Raw genomic sequence first — 19,702 nt, 5'->3', positions numbered from 1 at the left:
GTTATATTGATTTCAGGGGGGTGTTTTACATTGTATGCTTGTGTTTTTAATTCCTTACACACAGTACATATGACAAGGATATTTTAGAATACATTAATTTAGATTTGCTATGCAGTAGTCTACATAAAGTATGCTTTTACATAGCTATATATATTTTAATATATTATATATATATTTTACTTTATTTTTTACTCTGTGCTTGTAAATGAAATCTTGATGTTAATGTGAATAATGTGAATTCCTTACATTAATTAATTAAATAATAATAATAATAATAATATTTTATTTAATTAAAATACACTTGCTTAACAAAATGTTAGTGATTGCAATGGGGTTACAATCTACATTTTCTTTCAGTGAAAGCCTTATATGTGGAAAATAACGTTCATTCTGTTGTATTACATCTTTTGGCCGTGGCATACTTTTGTTTGAAGTGTTACACAAATTGAAGAGCAACATTTATACACTTCTGTTTTTCTAGGGCTTCACAGTAATCAGAAGTAATCAAAAAGTAATTGAATGTAATAAGTTACTTTACTTTGATTAAACAATTAAAGAAGTCACGTTACTCATTTGATTTTTAACAGGGTAACTAGTAACACTTTTCAAATTGACACTAGATAGATAGATAGAAAGATAGATAGACTTTATTTAATCAGTCATGCGTTTAAAATCTTGTACAAGTGAAGTTCCAACTATAACAGTTGTGTCTTTTAAGAGTTAGATTATTATTACTGATGCATAAACTTGTAAAGAAACATTTTAATGATGTAGATGGAGCTGATTCTAACAGTTTTATATCCTGTTGAGGAGTTTAATGTGGTCAATACATCAAATTTTATACAGAGATCATACATTTTGTTGGTAAAATCTACAATGAAAGTAATAGCTTTACGTCTCAAATAAATGTAGTGGAGTTAGAAGCACAATGTTACCCTCTGAAATATGGCACCCTTTCACCTCCTCATTTAATCTGTTACCATCTGGGTGACGATATTGCCCCCCTCTGTTCACTAAAAATAGATCCAAAGTTTCATTTGGTCCACAAACCATTACATTTTTAAACAGGTAAAGCACTAGTGTCTAATCCCCCACGCCTGTGGCCCCTCCTTCCTGGTCCCAAAAGATGTTCAGCTGGTCTGGTCTGTCCCCCTCCTCGTAGTATGTGTATGGGTATATGAGTGTTTATTAAATCTATATATGTCTACCGATGATTTTTGATGTCCACACAAGGACAAATAAACATATCAATCCATCTATGTAGTGGAGTAGAATTATAAAATGACATAAAATAAAAAACACTTTACACACTAATTCAGTAGTTGAGTAAATGTACTTCTACAACTGTATGTATGTGACATAATCAACAGCAGGGGTTGCTTTCATCACTCTAAGGAGGTCATAAGCTCACTGGTGGTAATGATGACATTAATACATGCAGGCTGATGTGTGCCGTGATCCAAGGAGTGTATTTTCTGCATGAGTGGTTAGTTTAATTTATGACATGTCATGACATTTATGACAGTATTTCCTGTGTATCTGAATAAAGTCCATCAAGGTGTAATGGTGAGGCTTTCCTGGACATGCAGGTAACATGTCGGGAGTCTCTTGAAAAATCAGACTATAGATTCCAGTTTATGTTCGTGATTGTAAATTATTTATTACAATTAAATAAAATCAAAGGCATTAAAATAATAAAAAATAAGACAGAATTAATTACATTGTCTTTACAATTATTTATAAATGCACAAAACAGCCATACAATAGACTCATATTTACATCTTCATCATTATTACATCATCAAGAGTGTACTCGACATCTTTAATCTGAAAATCCTGGTTAAAAGTCTGACATTCATTCATTCATTCATCACATGGGGGGGGGGGGGGCACTGGGTGAGAGGCGGGGTACACCCTGGACAGGTCGGACTAGAAGTGTGACAGTACTGCCAAATACATTTTCATTTTTACTTCAAGTCAATTTTATTTTCACAGACCAATTTCACAAATTTGCCTCAAGGGACTTTACAGTCTGTACAGCATACGACACCCTCCATTCTTAGACCCTGTTAGTTAAATTAAATATATAACAGCAGTAATAAGTTAATGTCCAGTCAGTAGTTTCAGTCTTTACGTTTGCACATGGAATCTGCTGTGATTTGTCGTGGTTGGTGACGGCATTGCTTCATTAAGTCAGCATTTAAATACACCTTTCACCTCAGTGATGTTTGGCTGAAGTGTTATCCTCTTGTCTTATTTATTGCTTTCTATAGATGAAGACTGGTGTGATATTTTCTGTGGTTCAAGGATAATAATTAACTTCTCTATTGAAGCAAGCAGAACTATCTTGTCAAGTCTTTTTTATATAAAAAACCTGCCTTATTATCCCCACAATCACTTTAGATATTGCAAAGTTGTTTTGCAGTTGAGGTCCTTGAATAGTCCGGTGCAAAAACACAGTAAGTAGCACTTTAAAACTTACTGGCCCTCATCTCCACTGTCGCCATCAGCTCCTGCTTTCTTCTCTTGGCTCTGCAGAAGAGGAGGAGCCAGGTGACAGCCAAGCCAGTCAGGAGACCTATTACAGTGAGCACAGCAGTGAGCCATGCTGGGACGTAGTTCGTACAGTCAGGGGTGAGAGGGAGGGCTGTGCTTTGAGTCGTGGGTGCTGTGGAGCGCTGAGTTGAAGCTGTGCTGTGGGTTGTAGGTGCTGTGGAGCGCTGTGTTGAAGCTGTGCTGTGGGTTGTGGGTGCTGTGGTGGTGATAGTCATACTGGGGAGGCTGTTCACCTTTGTGAAGATGTAAGGATGCTCCTGGAACACACAAGAGGGAAGGTTGTCTATTCAATCACACCCACTTTTATGATTTTGAATGGATCCACTTTTATGACCCTTTCATGCCATTGTGCGCAAATTGCACAGATAAATCAAAAATGGGTCAGCGGTAGCATGGCAGCAGCACTTCTTACCTCAGTGGGGCACTTGATGTTATTTCTGACATTTGTGAAATTGTTGTACGTCTGTTTTTTACCCACTGGCTCCAACTAGAGACAAGCAGAGGACATCTTTGCTCAGCACATGACTAAATGACAGTGAGATGTGGTCATTTAGAAAGACATATCTGCAACCCTTCCCCTGTCAAGCAGTTAGACATTAACTCCTCGCCTTGCCGGTGGACTCACCATGTTGTTCCACAGAGCTGCAGCCATGTCAGCATGTCCCCGTTCACTGAAGTGGAAACAGTCCTCAGAGAAGTAGGTGGCGTCAGGTTTGCCGTCCTGAAGAAGATATAGGTCGACATCAGTGTTAGTAGGGGTTATGTCCTTTGAGGGGAAGGTCTTGTTACTGTATGTGAACGTTTGTTTATGTAGAGTGCAGTGGAGGCTCAGGAGTACACAAAATACTTACAACATTCAAAGGGACTATGGTGTTCTGAAAAAAAGGCTGCACCACCACAGCAAAGTCCTCTCTTCCATCATAGCGGCCTCCATACGCCAGTTTTTCTGTCTCAATCTGAAAGAGAGGCCACAAAAGTTCAATTACCTGGTTAAAACAAGAATTATCGCCTTGTGATTGTATGCCTCCGCGAACCAGTCAAATCACAGTTAGCTTACATTCATATCGGTCAAGACTCATATGTAGCCATGACAGGTAACAGTGCCTCAAATATGAAGGACGCTACAAAGAAGCTACGCACTGGTTCACACACATCTTCCACCTGGCAGCACAGAAGATCACCAATTCAGTATCTCACCCAGTGTCTCCTCTTCTGGTCCTGAGTTATGGCGTTAAACAATGGCTAGAAAAGTGTTTTGGTAGAAAGTATGATGTCACAGTGAAGTTGACCTTTGACCTTTGACCTTTGGGATATAAAATGTCATCACTCCATCATTTTATCCTGTTAGACATTTGTGTGAGATACTAGCTGATGAATTCTTGAGTTGTGGCCAAAAACAGATTTTGTGAGGTCCCAGTGACCTTGAGCTTCGACCTCCAAATTCTAACCAGTTCATTCTTGAGTCCAAGTGGGCATTTGTGCCACATTGAAGAAATTCCCTCAAGGTGTTCTTGAGATATCACCAACATGAAAATGTGACAGAAGAGGTCACAGTGACCTTGACTTTTGACATTTGAAATGTAAGTCCAAGTGGACGTTTGTGCCAAATTTGAAAAAATTCCCTCAAAGTGTTCTTAAGATATTGTGTTCACAAGAATGGGACGGACGGAAGGACGACCAGAAACCATAGTTTGGCTATCACTGGCGCGGAGGCATGAAAACCCCACGTACCCCCTGCAGAACTCAAAAGTACCCCTCGCATACCCCCATTTAAGAAACACCACAACACTGAACGATCAATTAAACCTTCACGATATGTGCACTGGAGGTTTCATGTTTCCACATCACACTAATGTAAGTTGCTGCCTTGCTGGTCAAACATTTTGGTCCCACTGTTCCAGTCTGCTAACCTGGTGTTCCCGATTGATCCGTTTCACTTCAGCCAGCTCTGGGGAATCCTCTCCTGGCAACAACATACACGGGCAGACAAACCTGAGGATCGAGGGTGAAAATCAACAGCTTATGTAGGGAAGTAAAATATTAAATCATAACTGAATTGAAACAAATTGCTACTGTATTTGTCATTAATTACAGGTGAGATATCCTTTAATAAATCATTTTATATTTCACATCATTTTATATTTCATTGCTGGATTGATTCGGCATTAAATCAATATTATTAAGAGAACTGCTGTTCATGCATGGGAGCAATCTGCTTTGGAGTGAGTGGATCAATGGGCGTACTTTTGTAACACATTGCACCCGAGACTATCCCTTTTGATCCTGCGAAGGCCTTCGATTTCTAGGATCTCCAAGATGTTGACAAATGTCCTGGGAACCTGTAGCCAGAGAGTGAGAAAACATGACCTTTGCGCACTTTGAAAGTGTAAAATCAAGATTTTTTTCTTTTATTAATGATAATTTAAGGGAAGCGAAGGGAATAAAATATGAATGTGTTTAATCCAGGAGAAAAAACTGCACATTTTTTGTTATTTTCCAACTCATTACAGTGTTTTTGCATCATCAGCTGTTATTTATTGGTAGATAACATCGTTATTTTACCTCTTTATAAAGCATATCCAAGCTTGTCATCATATGATGGCTGTAGTTCTGAGGTGACAGAGTGACCTGTAGTTAAAAACAAAAGAATAATAATATTACAAATAATGCACGAGGCGTTTTATCAATCTATGTTGCCTTTTTTTTCTATCTGCAGCCCTTCTCTGTTCTGGCTGCGGACAAGCAGAATAATCAAGGCACATTTCAGGGAAACTGGCCAAAATTACAGCTAAAAAGTCCACATCAACCAAAAGATCCGACACCATGCAACATGTATGAGCGTACGAGCAACAACTAACCCTAAGCTGTCACAACCACAGTCTCAGAGCTCATCTTAAATTGATGCCGTGCTTTGATATTCTGCTTCAAAGCACAAACATTAAAAAGAGAGACTACAGTGTCGGTGGAGCGCGAGAGGGGAGTAATGGAGAGAGAGAGAGAGAGAAAGGGAAATGGAGGCAAAATGAGAAAAAGAAGAGAGAGAGAAGAAGGCAGAGACAGGATGAAGAGAGTCTGGGCTGACCTCTGTGTTGTTTATGCCTCTTGGAGAACAAGGCCTGTCACTGTGCCTCGTGTGCTTGTTTAATGCAGACAGAGGCCGAGATAGAGGACGGGAGGAGGAGGAGGGGGGGTGTTTTGTGTGACAGAATGTGCTCATTGAAAAGAAACCATGTCTGCTCTCATCTTACTCTGACACCATAAAACAATTAGGGGAGGGCTGCTCACAAAGCTTGATTATTCTGCTCCAGTGTGCAGTCCCGTTTGGACAGTGATATCATGAGACGGCTCGACACGGGGTGTCGCACAACACTGCATGATGTTTGACCACTGTGCTACGGCAGGAGGGGAGTGCTTTGAAAATGTCCGTCATACGCTGAATCACCCTGATTTATCCCGTGACGACTTCTTAAAGCAACTCACCCGGTCATTGCAGTACTGACACAGGTCGTTGCCTCCAATGAAGAGGGTCACCAGCTTCCAGTCATTCTCGAAATCCACCTTCTATTTTTGTTAAAAGGAGGCAAAGATGACATATTTTCTTGCACATCATAATTTGTGCTCACAAAATGACACCAGTGCATGCATATTAAACTCACAGAGTCATTCCTTATGGTATCAATCAGGCGTCGGATCTGCCCAGGTATTCCCCTGCAAGAGATTTGTCATTAGTGCACCAAACCCTAAAACAACAACTGAAAGTGAGCCTCCTGACACATCAAAGAAATGTTAGAACTTACGCTATTTTAGCTCCTGACACAGCCATGTTGAATCCAGTCTGCCACTTCCCTTGTCCCTTTGACCACCCTTTGATTTGAGGATTGAACTTCTTAAGGATGTCTGATGTAAAAAAAAAAAGAAAAAAGTAAAGAAATTACTGCACAACGTTTTGTTACAGCCCAAATCTGCCATCTAGTGGTGCTAACATGCATCATGCAGGACAGATAAGGCTTGGGACTTACTGGGCAGTGTTGTGACAGTCTCAAGATTTTTGTCTCCTCCGATGCTTTTTTTAATGAAAAACAAACAATGAATAAAATGATCACAATACATTTGTCATGCATATAGCTTGTGTGCAGTCTCTCACCTCCATGCCACCCCTCTGTACTCAGTTCTTAGCTGCAGGAGATTCTTTGCCTTAGCACCAAAGCCAGCCTATATGCAGAAAAATATGGTTATACTACTCAATCATTCCTCTGTTTCTTTCCCTGACCTGTTACATTAATAATGCTCTCTAAACTACAAAAGATACAGACAGAGAGAGGAACACAAAACACCCACAAAGAGGCACAAAATTAGTACAAAGCAACAACAAACGACCAAGAAAGACACAAAATAACCTCAAAGAGACACAAAACAACTACAAGGAGACACAAATGACCACAAAGTCACTTGCTCCTATCCAAGTGTCTTGCTCCTATGTAGGAAGGTGATGGGGGCCTTTGCCCAGGGGCCCGTTATCTTATAATCGACCCATGGTAATACTTGGATATTCTTACATTTACAGTTATTTACCTTTTTTGTCATCTTATCTTTAGTCTGTTAGCAGGTATGCAAGCAAACTCAATTTATTTGGCACGTTTCAAAACAGAAAAGCCACGAGTTAAGATCAAAATCCTTGGTAACATTCTTGTGTACAAACTTACTGTTAAAGAGTCTCCCACAGCAGCCACCACTTTGATGTCCGCTGGTCGTAACCTGTGAGCTAACAAAAGATCAACATGAGAAATATTTTACGTCAAACCTCTATTTCTCTTGAGGTAATACTAGAGATGCACAATATTACATCTCATTTCTGATGATATATGCAAATTTTTTTCCAACAACAAAAACATTTTGGTCCAGGCTGCACCAACCAGCCAGCGCGCACACATGAACGCGGTGCCCAGAGAGGCAGTTAGAGCTACAGGCTACAATGAGGCTAAAAGGCGAGCTAGCTCCGTTATGTTTGATAACATTGTTGGACGAAAACAGAAGTGAAGCGCTAGCGGATCGTGAGGAGATGTTTGCTGTATGTGACAAAAACTTTTCAAGCTTAGGAAGACTTAGAGAGCCTTTAAATACCATTTAACCTTAGAGCCATGTTAGACTGGCAGCAGTGGCAGCAGTGTGCGGCAGCATTGGTGTAGTAGAGATCAGTGAGTAGGATGCCATATTTAAATGGACCACCTTGTGTGGGGATGGGTTGTGATTGGTGTGTGACTGATAAGAAACAATCAGATGGCTGTCAGTTGATTACAGATTGGTCTTATTTTGTGTCCTGCGTGACGTAATGCAAAGCCTCATTTACATGTAAATTATTTTTTGTTTATTTTTATGTAACACTTGAACAGCAAAATCTATGACCCAACAGACTGTGACCCAGTGCCAGCCCCCCTTAAAAAAAAAAATTGAGTTTTTTTTAGTTGTTGAGTGGTTAGTGTTCAGGTTTAGGGGCTGGGTCACAGAATTCAGTGTAACAACACATCAAACAAAACTGCAAATTTCATCCTACTGTAACAGGTTTGGAAGATGCTCAGTAGCCACACCCAGGGCAAATTTTGACCTGCTGACTGATTAAAGTCACATAATTAAAGCGCCATCTTCTTGTGCTGTCACATTGTCAGAAATGTTCATTTCAACCCAATGCCGATATTTCATTTTAAAGCCTTTATCTGCTGATAACGATGATGTGCCAATATTGTCGTGCATCCCTTGGTAATATATAAGTAAGACCTTAAATGCTTACCTGAAGTGGGCACAGAGTTGGATGGAGCTGTGTTACTGCAGGAAAAGTCACTGCCCCAGTTCTAAAAAATGACAGACATGTTTTAGGGATTATACTCTATTACTTGGTGCAATGCACGATGATAAAAATGACTTGCCATTCTAAAAAGAAAGAAAGAAAATATGACCTACTGTTACAGGAGCAGGAGTTGGGGGAGGGCCTGGAAAGGTGTAATTGCTGTTGACAGCAGTCCTGAAAAATGGGTTGTCCTGATAAAGAAACAATCAAAAACACATTTAAACACAAAAATGATAAAACAACATGTAATATTTAGTTTCTGATAAACTGTTGGACTCAGTCACCTCAGTAGGACACTTCAGATCAATGCCGTTGGAGAAGTTTTGCGTGAAAGTCTTGTTGCCCACGGGCTCCAACTGAGAGATTGTGACAGTCATTATAAGAGAAATAAAAACCACATGTGCCAAAATACAAATGTAAGGATGTTCTCTAATAAAGTCAATCCTACCATGTTGTTCCAAAGAGCCTGAGCCATGAGAGTGTGAGCTCTCTGACTGAGGTGAAAACAGTCGGGTGAGAAGTACGAGCGATCAGGCCGGCCGTCCTTTAAGGAAAGAAAGGAGGGGAGGAAGTTTAAAAAAATACATAATAAATGAAATCCATGAGGGATATTTAACGTTTCAAGTGTGTTACCTCCAATGTGGGAAGGATAACCTCCCTAAAGAAGGGCTGCAGCACCACAGTGAAGTTGTGGTGAGTGTCATACCGCCCAGAGTCAATCAGTGCTCTCATGCCACGCTGGATGGAAAGACAGCCAGAAGATAGAAGACGGTTATTTAGAGTTGGCAGAGTCATAATGATGATGATTTAACCCATACAAGGTAGGTTAAAAGAAGAATATGTACAAAAAACTCTGGTGTTTCCTTTCAGCATCCCTTCGTCTTTTACCTGATAGGCTCTGTTGAAGTCATTGACCTTCTGGATTTCAGCAGACCCGTCTTTAGGCTTCAGTATGCAGGGGCAAACTAAACTGAAACACAAATATCAAAACTGTTAAACAATGATTCAGTCAGTTTTTGTCGCACACAGCCAGAACAATCACTGACCTTACAAACCAGGTGGGACAGCCCAGACTTTTATCTTTATGCAGATCACGTAACGGTACAATGTTTAACAGCTCGACCAGATTGACGATGGCACGAGGCACCTGGATGATAAAAAACATAAAGTTTCTAGACTGTCTGCAGTTTAGATTATGACTTTGAACTTGCTAACATATAATGAGGTTGTATGTTTGTGCAGGAGGATGAAAATATACTTCACTATGGAGTATGTCCAGAGCTTGGCGGATACGCTCGACCACGTTCCTGGGTGAGAAAACAGCCTGTGGAAGTACGCAAGACCCAAAGCATGAAATGGAACCTGTGCATACGTAAGCACCTATTTAAAGGAGTATTCATCCCCCCGAAATGACCAGCTGTATATCAATTTATCAATGTAATAAGTATGGTCATTGCTTCCCAAACAGACAGCACTTGAGTGGCAGTAGCTCACTCCATAGGGACTTGGGTTGGAACTGGAGGGTTGCAGGCTCACAAACCTGTCCAGACCAAATATGTAGTGTGGACTGGTTGCTAGAGAGGTGCCAGTGCACCCTGAGCACTGCAGAGGTGCCCTTGAGCAAGGCATCAAACCCCTAACTGCTCAAAGTGCCTGCCCATTGGAAGCTCCCTCGCTCTGCCATCGCTCCATTTTAATGAGTGTATAGGTCCTGTTTGTGCATGTGTGTGTATTTTAGGCCTGTGTGTGTATGACAACAGAGTGAAAAAAATGTAACTTCCTCTTCAGTATTATTATTAAAATCTTCTTCTTCTACTTCTACTCAAGTGAACGTGAAATTTTTGCTCTCTTAAAAACCAGACTCCATTGACAAAAGCAGTAATTTTACCTCACTGAACACAAGAGCTGCTGGTCTACTGATGCCTCGATAAGTTAGTTTGTTTGTCTTATTGTGTGACTTTGGTGCTTTAAATGGTTAGTTTGGATTCACCAAAGTCACACAGTAACACAAACTAACTAACTGATCGAGGCAGCGGCACACTAGCAGTTCCTCTGTTAAGCTAGGTAAAATTGCCGTTTTTGTCAATGGAGTCTGGCTTTGAATAAGAATAATGAGTATAAGTATCACTTTTAGTGGAAAGGGAAGTCTGTTTGGGAAGTACCAGAGCGTACTGCATGAGTTGAGTGAGAGTTTGTGAATAGATGTTTTGCTAGAGTTTAGCTGCTGTTGAACCAGGACCGTTATGACTTGAATTTATCAAGAATTTCATCTATTTTTGGATTTCTCCTTCACCAGAGGCATGCGAGATAAACACATTTTTCTTAAAAATTCAACCGAAAACAGGGCGAGTAATTGAAATACAAATGGTCTTTTAGGGGTGAAGTATTCCTTAAAGAGTTTCTGGTTTTCTTGCTCTTTTATGATGGTTTTGGACTGTTGCTCAACAAAACAAGCAATCTGAATATGTAATTTTCAGCTCTGGGAAACCACAATGGCCATTTTTTTGTATTTTTTCACATTCCATTGACAGAGCAAATGATCAAAACTGACAGTCGCAGCTATAAAACAAAACTGCTCACATTGCTATTGATAATTGTGGCTTTCAATATAACAAGGAAATTATAAAACAGATCTTAAAAAATATTGTTTGAAATGTCAAAAGATCCTGAACATATATTTTTCTGTAGATAATGTAAGACAGTTAAACAATTACATAAAACTAAGTAGTGCCAAAATAAGAAATGATGCGAAAATCTTGATTAAAAAATACAAGTAGTGCTCACGCTGTCTGTGCAGAAGTCACATATGTCATTGCCACCAATAAACATGGTGATGACTTTCCAGTCGCTGTGGAAATCGATGCGCTGTAAAGCAGATAAGAAGTAAATGCTCTGTTAATTTCTGTAATTGTGAACATAAAACTGAGACGACGGTTACATGAGAGCATATCTGCATGTGTTCCTACTGTAGTTTGCCTTACCGGATCAGTTTTCATTTTGTCCACTAGGACGCGCACCTGTCGCACCATATCACTGAAAACAGAAAGGGTTGATGGTAAAATTTTCATTCTGGTGTGCCATAAATTCTGCTCAGGTTTTATAAATAAAGGTCAAAGGGTAAGTAACAGGAAACAGTTTGTGACACTAAAATGATGACTGACCCAGTCTTGGCTCCGGCCACAGCCTGATTGAGGAAGGCTTTAGCAGAGTTCTGGTTACCTACTCCCGTTGAGAAGCCGGTCACATTGGAGTTAAACTCCTTCAGGATGTCTGCAGACCACAAACACAGAGAAGATCAGAAAAACTACAATGGTAAAAGGTTTACGTGACTGTGCACATTCTGTCATTAAACCAGTGAAAATACTGGAGCAGAGGAGAGCTGAGCATGAAAATTTATCCTCATAAAATCTTAAAGGAGCTCTACATGATATTCAGAGCAGCAGCAGCAAACCACTATTTGCTTCAGACCAGGACATGAACTAAAGTGAACCTCGACAAACTAGTTAAATTCTGTGATTAATTGTATTTTCTTACTATTATTTAAGCAAGTAGTTGGTAAATTTGTGAACTTTTTAAAAAACTGTTCACATGTATTAAAGATGCGGCATCTTGATACTGATGATTAAAGGCACCCTAAAACTGCTGAACAGTGAGTCCTATAATGATGGTGATAAGACACCATAATTCTAGACGTTATCAGGAACAATGCTAGCTGGCCAATGATCGACATCTGATATACATACTTGGCAGAGTGGTCACCGTGGTAATGTTTCCATCACCACCAATGCTAAAAAAAAGGAAGTAAAAGCTTTTTAGTTTCAAATGAAGCTCACAAAATGACCAAACAAACTATTGAAAGTATTTTCCCACACTATCAAAATTCAAACAAAGGTGTACTTGAGCTTATCTTACCTCCATGACAGTCCTCTGTACTCATTTGCCACTAACAGAAGGTTGTCTGTCTTTGCGCCCACACCGTTGGCTGCCTGCAGAAAAACACCAGTATGTGTGATCACATCCACACACAAACAGTACAAAACACAATAGCGCCATGTTGTCCTGTTCTTTATCCTCCTGAGAACCTGCGTCCCAGTGGACAAGGTACAAAACCTGATCGCACCTTGTTTATCTATGATTAATAATGTTTGTAATTTGATACAGCAACAAATTTGACCAATTTTAACGACAGTAACAAGCTTTTATAGCTGTCTCGTTTGAGGCTGTCGGGACTTTATTATCGTCTTGTTTGAGGATGTTGGGAGAAATTAGGTGTGACAGACTTCCTTCAGACAAAATTACATTCCTAGCTTGGAGTATGGATTGAGGGAAATCAAGCAGAGCCTCTAAATGAACAAATCACAAGACTTCTAGATTTGTTGCATGGCACGGCGCTGCAGTGGTTAGCATTGTCGCCTCACAGCAAGAGGGTTCCTGGTTCGAACCTGGGGTGGACAGTTGGTACCCCAGGGTGGGGGAGCCCTTCTGTGCAGAGCTTGCGTGCTCTCCCCTGTAAGTGTGGGTTCCCTCTGAGTACTCTAGCTTCCTCCCACAGTCCAAAGACATGCAGGTTAATTGGTGACTCTAAATTGTCCGTAGGTGTGAATGTGAGTGTGAATGGTTGTCTGTCTCTATGTGTCAGCCCTGTGATAGTCTGGTGACCTGTGCAGGGTGCACCCCGCCTCTCGCCCCAAATGTTAGCTGGGATAGGCTGCAGCATATGAGGACGTCATTTTAGCGTTTGGTTTTGTATCCTTATCAGATCCTACTGATCCAAAATAGCTAGGAGAAATTAAAAATGCATACCAAACAGAAGCTGAGGTATATCTTAATCTATATTCATGCCCATTAGGAGAAGTACTTTAGATACACATTTACACTGTAGAAAGAAAACAAAAAACAGAGTAGGAGAAAGGAAACACTCACTGTCAGAGAGTCACCTACTGCTGCCACCACCTTGATATCTCCAGGTCTGAGCTCATGAACTATACAAAGAATAAAGTGGTTGAATTGAACAGTGCTTCCCAAAATGCATCAGCAGAATAACAGCTAAGAAATGTTTTTTACCTGAAGTGGGTGTAGTGGGAGATGGACTGCGGTCTGTGCAAAGTATCTCAGTACCCATAACCTGAAAAACACAGAGTACTCTCTCATAAATTTAACTGTATGTGCTGCCATTCATCATCGCCGTCTGAGATGTGAAGTCGAGATGAAAGACTTACAGGATCTGTTAGTGTGGAGGCTTTGCTGTAAACTTTGCTCTCTCTGTCACTGGGGGAATTTTTCTGCGTTCGCAGGAAAGGTCGTTCCTGCGATGAGAGTTTTAACCACAGTATCGGATTTAAAATCTTGATATTGATTTTATCTTAAGCACTGAATGCTGCTGCAGCACATTGCATCATTTAGTGAAGCCTTTCTCTGTAGCAGTGTTATGGGATGGGTTGGGGTGGTGTGCCTCACCTGGGTAGGGCAAGGAATAGTAATGACGCTGGTGTCCATGACCTCTGCCTCACCCGTCGATGGCTGGAGCTGGAGGGGGATGTGATCGGTTATGATTTTAGGTTTAAGTGAGGCCATTCTGTGCAGTCAATGACCTTACAGCGTCAAACAGTACTGATTGCACAATTCTTCTATCTGCTCATAGATGTAGCATGAACAACGCTGGAGAAAGTCATCCTGTAGGCAAATCTAATCAGGTTAATCTTTACATCTCTTATCTAATCCATCGTCAGAGTTATAAACGCTCACTGTAATCATTGTTCCATCTTACTTTGGCTTTGAGAGGTTATGCTGAGTCTTAGCTGTCGGCTCATTTTACAGCTGAGACACATACAGGGTCAGTTTCAGTGTCAGAGCGACATATAGATCAGTGGTGAAGGTTGTCAGCCAGCCTGTTGTGTATATACAGTACACTGTCATTGTTACTCAGGGCTCTGATTAATACGAACTCACCAGGTTTGTCCACAGCTGAACAGCTAGCTGGTTCAGGTCAGAGCCGGTGTTCTCCTGCAAAGAAACACACAATACATGCTAGTTACACATTAGCCATTTCAAGGGTCTTTCATGCATCGTTACTGGAAGGAAGGCGGTATAATTTACAGTTGGTGTCTTTTCTTCACTTACAGAATCTGAGATGCCTTCAAGGATGACTGGTGCAGACTGCAGCACAGCAGTGAAGTCCGCCCGTTCGCTGTGCCACTTTGGGTTGTCTAAGACTTCACTTAGCGAGTCCTGAAAACAAGACAAATGGATTTTTGTTGAAAGTAATAAGTTACTTATTAGACTATTCTTGCATTACTTTCAGCAACATGACCTCAGAAGAACTAACAGGCGTTTAAAATGGATGGAGTCATGTTGTTTCACAGTATGTAATCGAAGCACAGAAGCTCCAGTTTATTACAGTTCATTCAAAATCCAGTGCTCTGACCCAGTCATGCGTTCACATACAGTGGTTACCACTCTGTATTAAAGTCCCCTGCTTATATTAATAATAGTGTGATGATATAGAACCATTAAATAGCCTAGACTGTTTAAAAATGAATATCCTTGGACACAGGGAGGGTCAGGCAGAGGTTCAGTCTGATAATTATGAGCTATGGATAAATATTTGTCGCCTATGATGTGAAAAGGTGTGCCGGTCAGCTACAGCAGTACTGGAGAGACAGTTTGTACAAGAGCGGGACTGTGTGCTGAAGTTGCTCTACTGTTGTTGGGGATGTGAATGGAAACACATCCAACATATACTATATAACATGTGTCGACAAGGAAAAAACAAAGCGGAGACCAGCTCTTTATCCCCGCTGCTTTCAGGCAGGATGCAAAAGCAGAATTGGATAAAGTATAGGTGTATGAATGGAAACACACTAGACATAATAATGCACACGATCACTGGCACTCTTCTACAAGTTGGTGTATAATGAATGACATGACAAGACACAACAACCTTCGGGAGATGTTTTTTTCGAGTGGCGCACTGGCAGAAGCAAAACGGTGTGGATAAGTATGAATGAATAAAAATTAAAACAACAAACAGTTCATTTCGGAAGGTAACATGTTACATGACACTGTAGATATAATATTACCCGGATGGTAACACGTTATATTACTTTGTTACTGCTAAAAAGTAATCTATTACTGTAATGCGTTCCCCCCAACACTCTAATTAAGTAGCTAAATATGATTGCGATGAGCCACAAGCACACTGATACCTTTTATCTTATATTACCTGCAGTGTTTTCAGAAGAGTTCCTTTCTGCAGCCTCCAGTTTATACTTCCATCTCTCAAACACTCACACCTGCAAAAAAAACAACAACACATCACTCCCACATGCATATTAAAATTAACAGGACCACAACACAACAAACATACATACACATAAAAAGAAAAGGGTTTCTATCATAATGAAACAAGTGAGTAAATATAGTTTATTCAAGGTTTTATGCTAGATTTTTAAAAACAACAAATCAAAACACTCACTCATCCCGCTGCTGATTTGTGCTCCAGACTATGACGTGAACTAAGGTCCGATGCAACTGTAAACATAAACCCAGCATATTAACTTTTTCCCATTCTGTCTGTTAATGGCAAAACTGTATTCAACAATTCAACAAAGGTACAATACTCTTTTCTGCAACAGCTGCAGAGCTGCTTCCACTTCCTGCACAGTAGCTTTAACATCTGCAGCAACCTGATAAAAAAAAAGAAACACTCTTAACATCCTTCATTAGCTTAAACTCATGTTACATAAAACATGGTTTTGTTGTAGTGAGGAATCTTACACGTGGTGAACAGGCACACAGTGAATCTGCAGGAACAAACAGCAGCACAAACTTCCAGTTTGTCTCCTGCAAAGATATATGAAACATAAAGGTAAATTATTTCCATTTACATATTCTGTTTAGGGTCCTGCTGGCTGACTGAGCAGGATACACTCTGGACAAGTCACCTGTTTAGTCAAACTCTCATTAACACCAATTTGAAAACGTGAGTTTGAAAGTTTCCATTTTCTGTTTTTTTTGGCATTTGGTTAAAGGGACAGCTCACTCTGAAATCAAAAATACACATTTCCTCTTACCTGTAGTGATATTGTAAGGCAACTTTCTCTCTCCTGTCTCACTTATAAACATACTAGTGAAAGAATTACTGAACATCGACAACAATTGTGGCATCTCACATCTTACAATATCACTCCGCCGAACTTAATCATAACTCTCATTACCTGCGCGTAAAGTGCGCAATATTAAATAGTTCCAAATTTAATGTAAAGAGTAAAATAAAACATGTAAGCAATATATGAATGTAGTTAACATTGAATTATGTAGATGCCAAATAATGAACAAAGGAAAACAAGACCTCACGAAAATAAATCTCAGCTGCCGAGTGTTGGAGATATCGGCTGTAGAGATGTCTGCCTTCTCTTGAATATAATGGAACTAGATGGCACTTGGCTCGTGGTGCTTAAAATCAATGTCTCTTCCCTGTTACTGAATATAATCCACAGACCTTGTTGTGAGCAGTTTCATGTAGGAACTATTTTCTCTCTACCAAACTACACCCGCCAACTGTATCACTGCACAGAAGGAGGCGTGCATCTACTGCTAACTCACCTAGCACCACTGAGCTAGCTAACGTTACAGCTCAGCCAAGGAGGACGGCATTAATGTTTTTATGTCATGCTATCAGGAGCGCCAGCCTCTTGTCCATGAGCAGATGCACACTTCCTTCTGCACTGTGATATGAGTGTAGTCTGGTAGAACAAAAATAATGTGACATTTGGGGAAGCTACAGTCAGGAGTCAGTTTGCTTAGCGTAGCATACTGATCAGCCATGGCTCCGTCCACAGGCAAAACATCCACCTACCAGCACCTCTAACGCTCACTTATCAATATTTCCTTTGTTTAGCCAGTGCAAAAATATACGTGTAAAAGTTGTTTTATGGAGGAGTTTTCCATAAACAGAGGAAACACAAGTTGCACACTTTGACAGTCTGAGTCTTGTTAACTGTCGTCAACATTTTATGAGAGGGTTAATGTGTACCTGATGTGACAGGTACAGAGACAACTCCTCAGCTTCTTCCAACAAGCTTCTGCAACACACACAAACTCACATGTTACACACCTCCACTTTTATCCTGCACAGCATGTATGTTTGTGACTGCACGTGTGTGTCGTGTGTGTGTGTTTACCTGCGCTGCAATGAGTGCTGATCCACATGTTGAGTGATCACCTCAGGGTTAAACATGGACAGCAACTCTATAAACACACACAGACACGAATACAGAGATTTAATCTACAGTTTCCCTATAATACAGCCAGACAGTGGATTATGTACGTTATGTTGTAACTGCTGTTGTGACAAAGGGAGCTGGTGAAAGCTTCCACTCATGTCACCAGTTTTACGTACTTTTATGTGGGAAAAGGGTCGATAACCCGTGTTTATGGCCCACTGTTTTAGATAAACTCAACAAAACAGTAAGATTGTTGTTTCTTCAAAGTGTGGTCTGTATCTGACATTTACTGCGACATGGTCTGACTACGACCTTGAACTGAACTATGTCTGAGAGCATAAAGGGAAAATTCAGCACACTGATAGCACTGATACTTGTCTGGAAGAAGTTATGTATGTTGTATTCACTATTATTTTCCATAGATGTTCATGCTGATATGCTCAAAGCCGACTCCAAAATCAAGGTATTTTAGATTTTAGACGATTACGCAACCCCTCTTTCCACTTAAATTTAGAAACACTGAATTCACTGAATTCGCTTAAGAAGATAAAATAATAACTTTTTTAATTAGCAAACTTATTATCTATACGTTTTCATCAAGGAAAAAAAAATCTGCTCCCGTCTCTCTGAATTAACAAATTAATAGTCTTGTAAACTCTCATTTTTCTGAATTAACAAGATTATTATCACATCCATTCTAAAAACAAGCATTTTTTCTTATGAAAGCTTTCCTCATAACTTTGGGATAAAAATCTCTTTAATTCAGAAAAAATAGAGCTGGTTTTTGTATTTTTCTCAAGTGAATTCATTACGCCTCCACAGAAAGGCATGTGTGAGAGCTATAGACTTACCAGCTACTCTACTGACCACTCTGGAGGCTTCATCCCTAATGATGAAGACAAACACAGTTGATAAAAGTTTAGCTTCTGCTTTTGTGCAGCTCAGGAGGCCACATTTGTGTATTACTGACTCATTATTGGAGTATATTTGCATTGTATTTGTGGCTGTTTACCTGTGTGAGAGTGGAATCCCCAACATGTAAACAGCTGAGATATCAACAGGTCTTAGAGTGTGAACTGATGGAGAGGAAGCAGGGGGACATACAGAAGTCAGCAATGCCATGGTATAAGATAACATGTTTTACAGAACAGTTTGCATTCAAGTCAGATTAATATGATTACTTTTGCTGATAACAGAGTGCAGTACCTGATGAAGATGGGGATAAGGGGGCAGGCGGTGGTGAGCAGAGGAATGGCATGTAACTTTCTGTCTGTAGCACAGAAAAACAAGTCCACAGACTGCCATTGGTACAGTATCAGAGAATCAGAACAGTATACAGAGTACATAATACATATATTGCATACTGTACCTCCTCTGTTGATGGTTCATTGTTCTGTATATTAGTGCTGGCAGCATCTAAATGTGACATAAGAAGCAAAAAATAACTTGGTACATTTCTAAGATACCAAAACAATTTACTTTTTCAAAATTAAATTCTACCTTGCATCCTAAACTCATTTGTGCACAATGGACACTGTGTAAGATATTACAAACTGCCACCTTCTCTTCAATCTTTAATCTACGAAATGCATAATTAACAGAGATCATATCGATTTAAACACATACGTGTGACAACCTCAGTCAAACATGGATCAAACAGTGTCAACATGACCACAGCTATCCTTCAAAAGAAAAGCAGACTGACTAATCAGTTACCATCATCCTGACCTCATTATATAACCGTGCCATCCTTTCACTCACAGGTCTGTGACTGCAACAAATAATTCAGCGTAGAAACTTTGATTTTAAAACCACGTCCTTAACTTTACCTGTAAACTGAGCGCAGGCTCCCACAAGGGCTGCCAGGATCAGGAGCACAGATCCAGTCATGATGTGCTGAGATACGGAGTGCCTTCCACACTGAGGGTTTGTGTAATGCCCTCCTCTCTTTCCCCCTCAGCCTCAGAGAGAGAATGACTGAGAGTAAAAGTAGGCTGCGCTGTACCTGTAAAGGGTGTGGAGAAGAAAGAGAGCTCCCCAAGAGGGCAAAGTTTTAGACAGGAGGAAACCACTGCTTGTGC

General features: G+C 40.2%; 1 protein-coding gene across 1 annotated transcript; it reads right to left on the bottom strand.

The window, feature by feature from the left end:
- Positions 1-2,332: 2,332 nt before the first annotated feature.
- plb1 (phospholipase B1) lies at positions 2,333-19,648 on the bottom strand. Its single transcript, XM_033643593.2, has 43 exons — positions 19,451-19,648; positions 18,991-19,037; positions 18,828-18,891; positions 18,634-18,697; positions 18,473-18,507; positions 17,580-17,646; positions 17,432-17,480; positions 16,174-16,239; positions 16,017-16,082; positions 15,872-15,927; positions 15,620-15,689; positions 14,518-14,625; positions 14,347-14,400; positions 13,855-13,923; positions 13,617-13,703; positions 13,462-13,522; positions 13,321-13,379; positions 12,310-12,383; positions 12,141-12,184; positions 11,559-11,667; positions 11,379-11,430; positions 11,182-11,262; positions 9,656-9,721; positions 9,444-9,544; positions 9,286-9,367; positions 9,031-9,135; positions 8,846-8,941; positions 8,682-8,753; positions 8,511-8,588; positions 8,341-8,401; positions 7,259-7,317; positions 6,700-6,767; positions 6,575-6,618; positions 6,353-6,452; positions 6,212-6,263; positions 6,036-6,116; positions 5,118-5,183; positions 4,800-4,894; positions 4,466-4,547; positions 3,407-3,511; positions 3,181-3,276; positions 2,968-3,042; positions 2,333-2,812 (listed from the first exon to the last, which is right to left on the bottom strand). Exons 1-43 carry the CDS (start codon positions 19,509-19,511, stop codon positions 2,471-2,473), a joined length of 3,369 nt encoding a protein of 1,122 aa, XP_033499484.1. The 5' UTR covers positions 19,512-19,648; the 3' UTR covers positions 2,333-2,470.
- Between the last annotated feature and the right edge of the window lie 54 nt (positions 19,649-19,702).

This window comes from Epinephelus lanceolatus, chromosome 15, assembly GCF_041903045.1.
Source record: "Epinephelus lanceolatus isolate andai-2023 chromosome 15, ASM4190304v1, whole genome shotgun sequence".
Classification (NCBI taxonomy): Eukaryota; Metazoa; Chordata; class Actinopteri; order Perciformes; family Serranidae; genus Epinephelus; species Epinephelus lanceolatus.
The sequence above is the reverse complement of the archived record's forward strand: the minus strand, read 5'-3'. Positions and strand labels throughout refer to the sequence as shown.

Excerpts from the sequence above, each read along its gene's own strand:
- plb1 (XM_033643593.2), bottom strand. The coding sequence starts at position 19,511 with ATGACTGGATCTGTGCTCCTGATCCTGGCAGCCCTTGTGGGAGCCTGC. Across the intron at positions 18,508-18,633 it reads GGGATTCCACTCTCACACAG|GGATGAAGCCTCCAGAGTGG; the intron begins GTAAACAGCCAC and ends CTTCATCATTAG. Across the intron at positions 3,277-3,406 it reads CCATAGTCCCTTTGAATGTT|GACGGCAAACCTGACGCCAC; the intron begins GTAAGTATTTTG and ends TATCTTCTTCAG.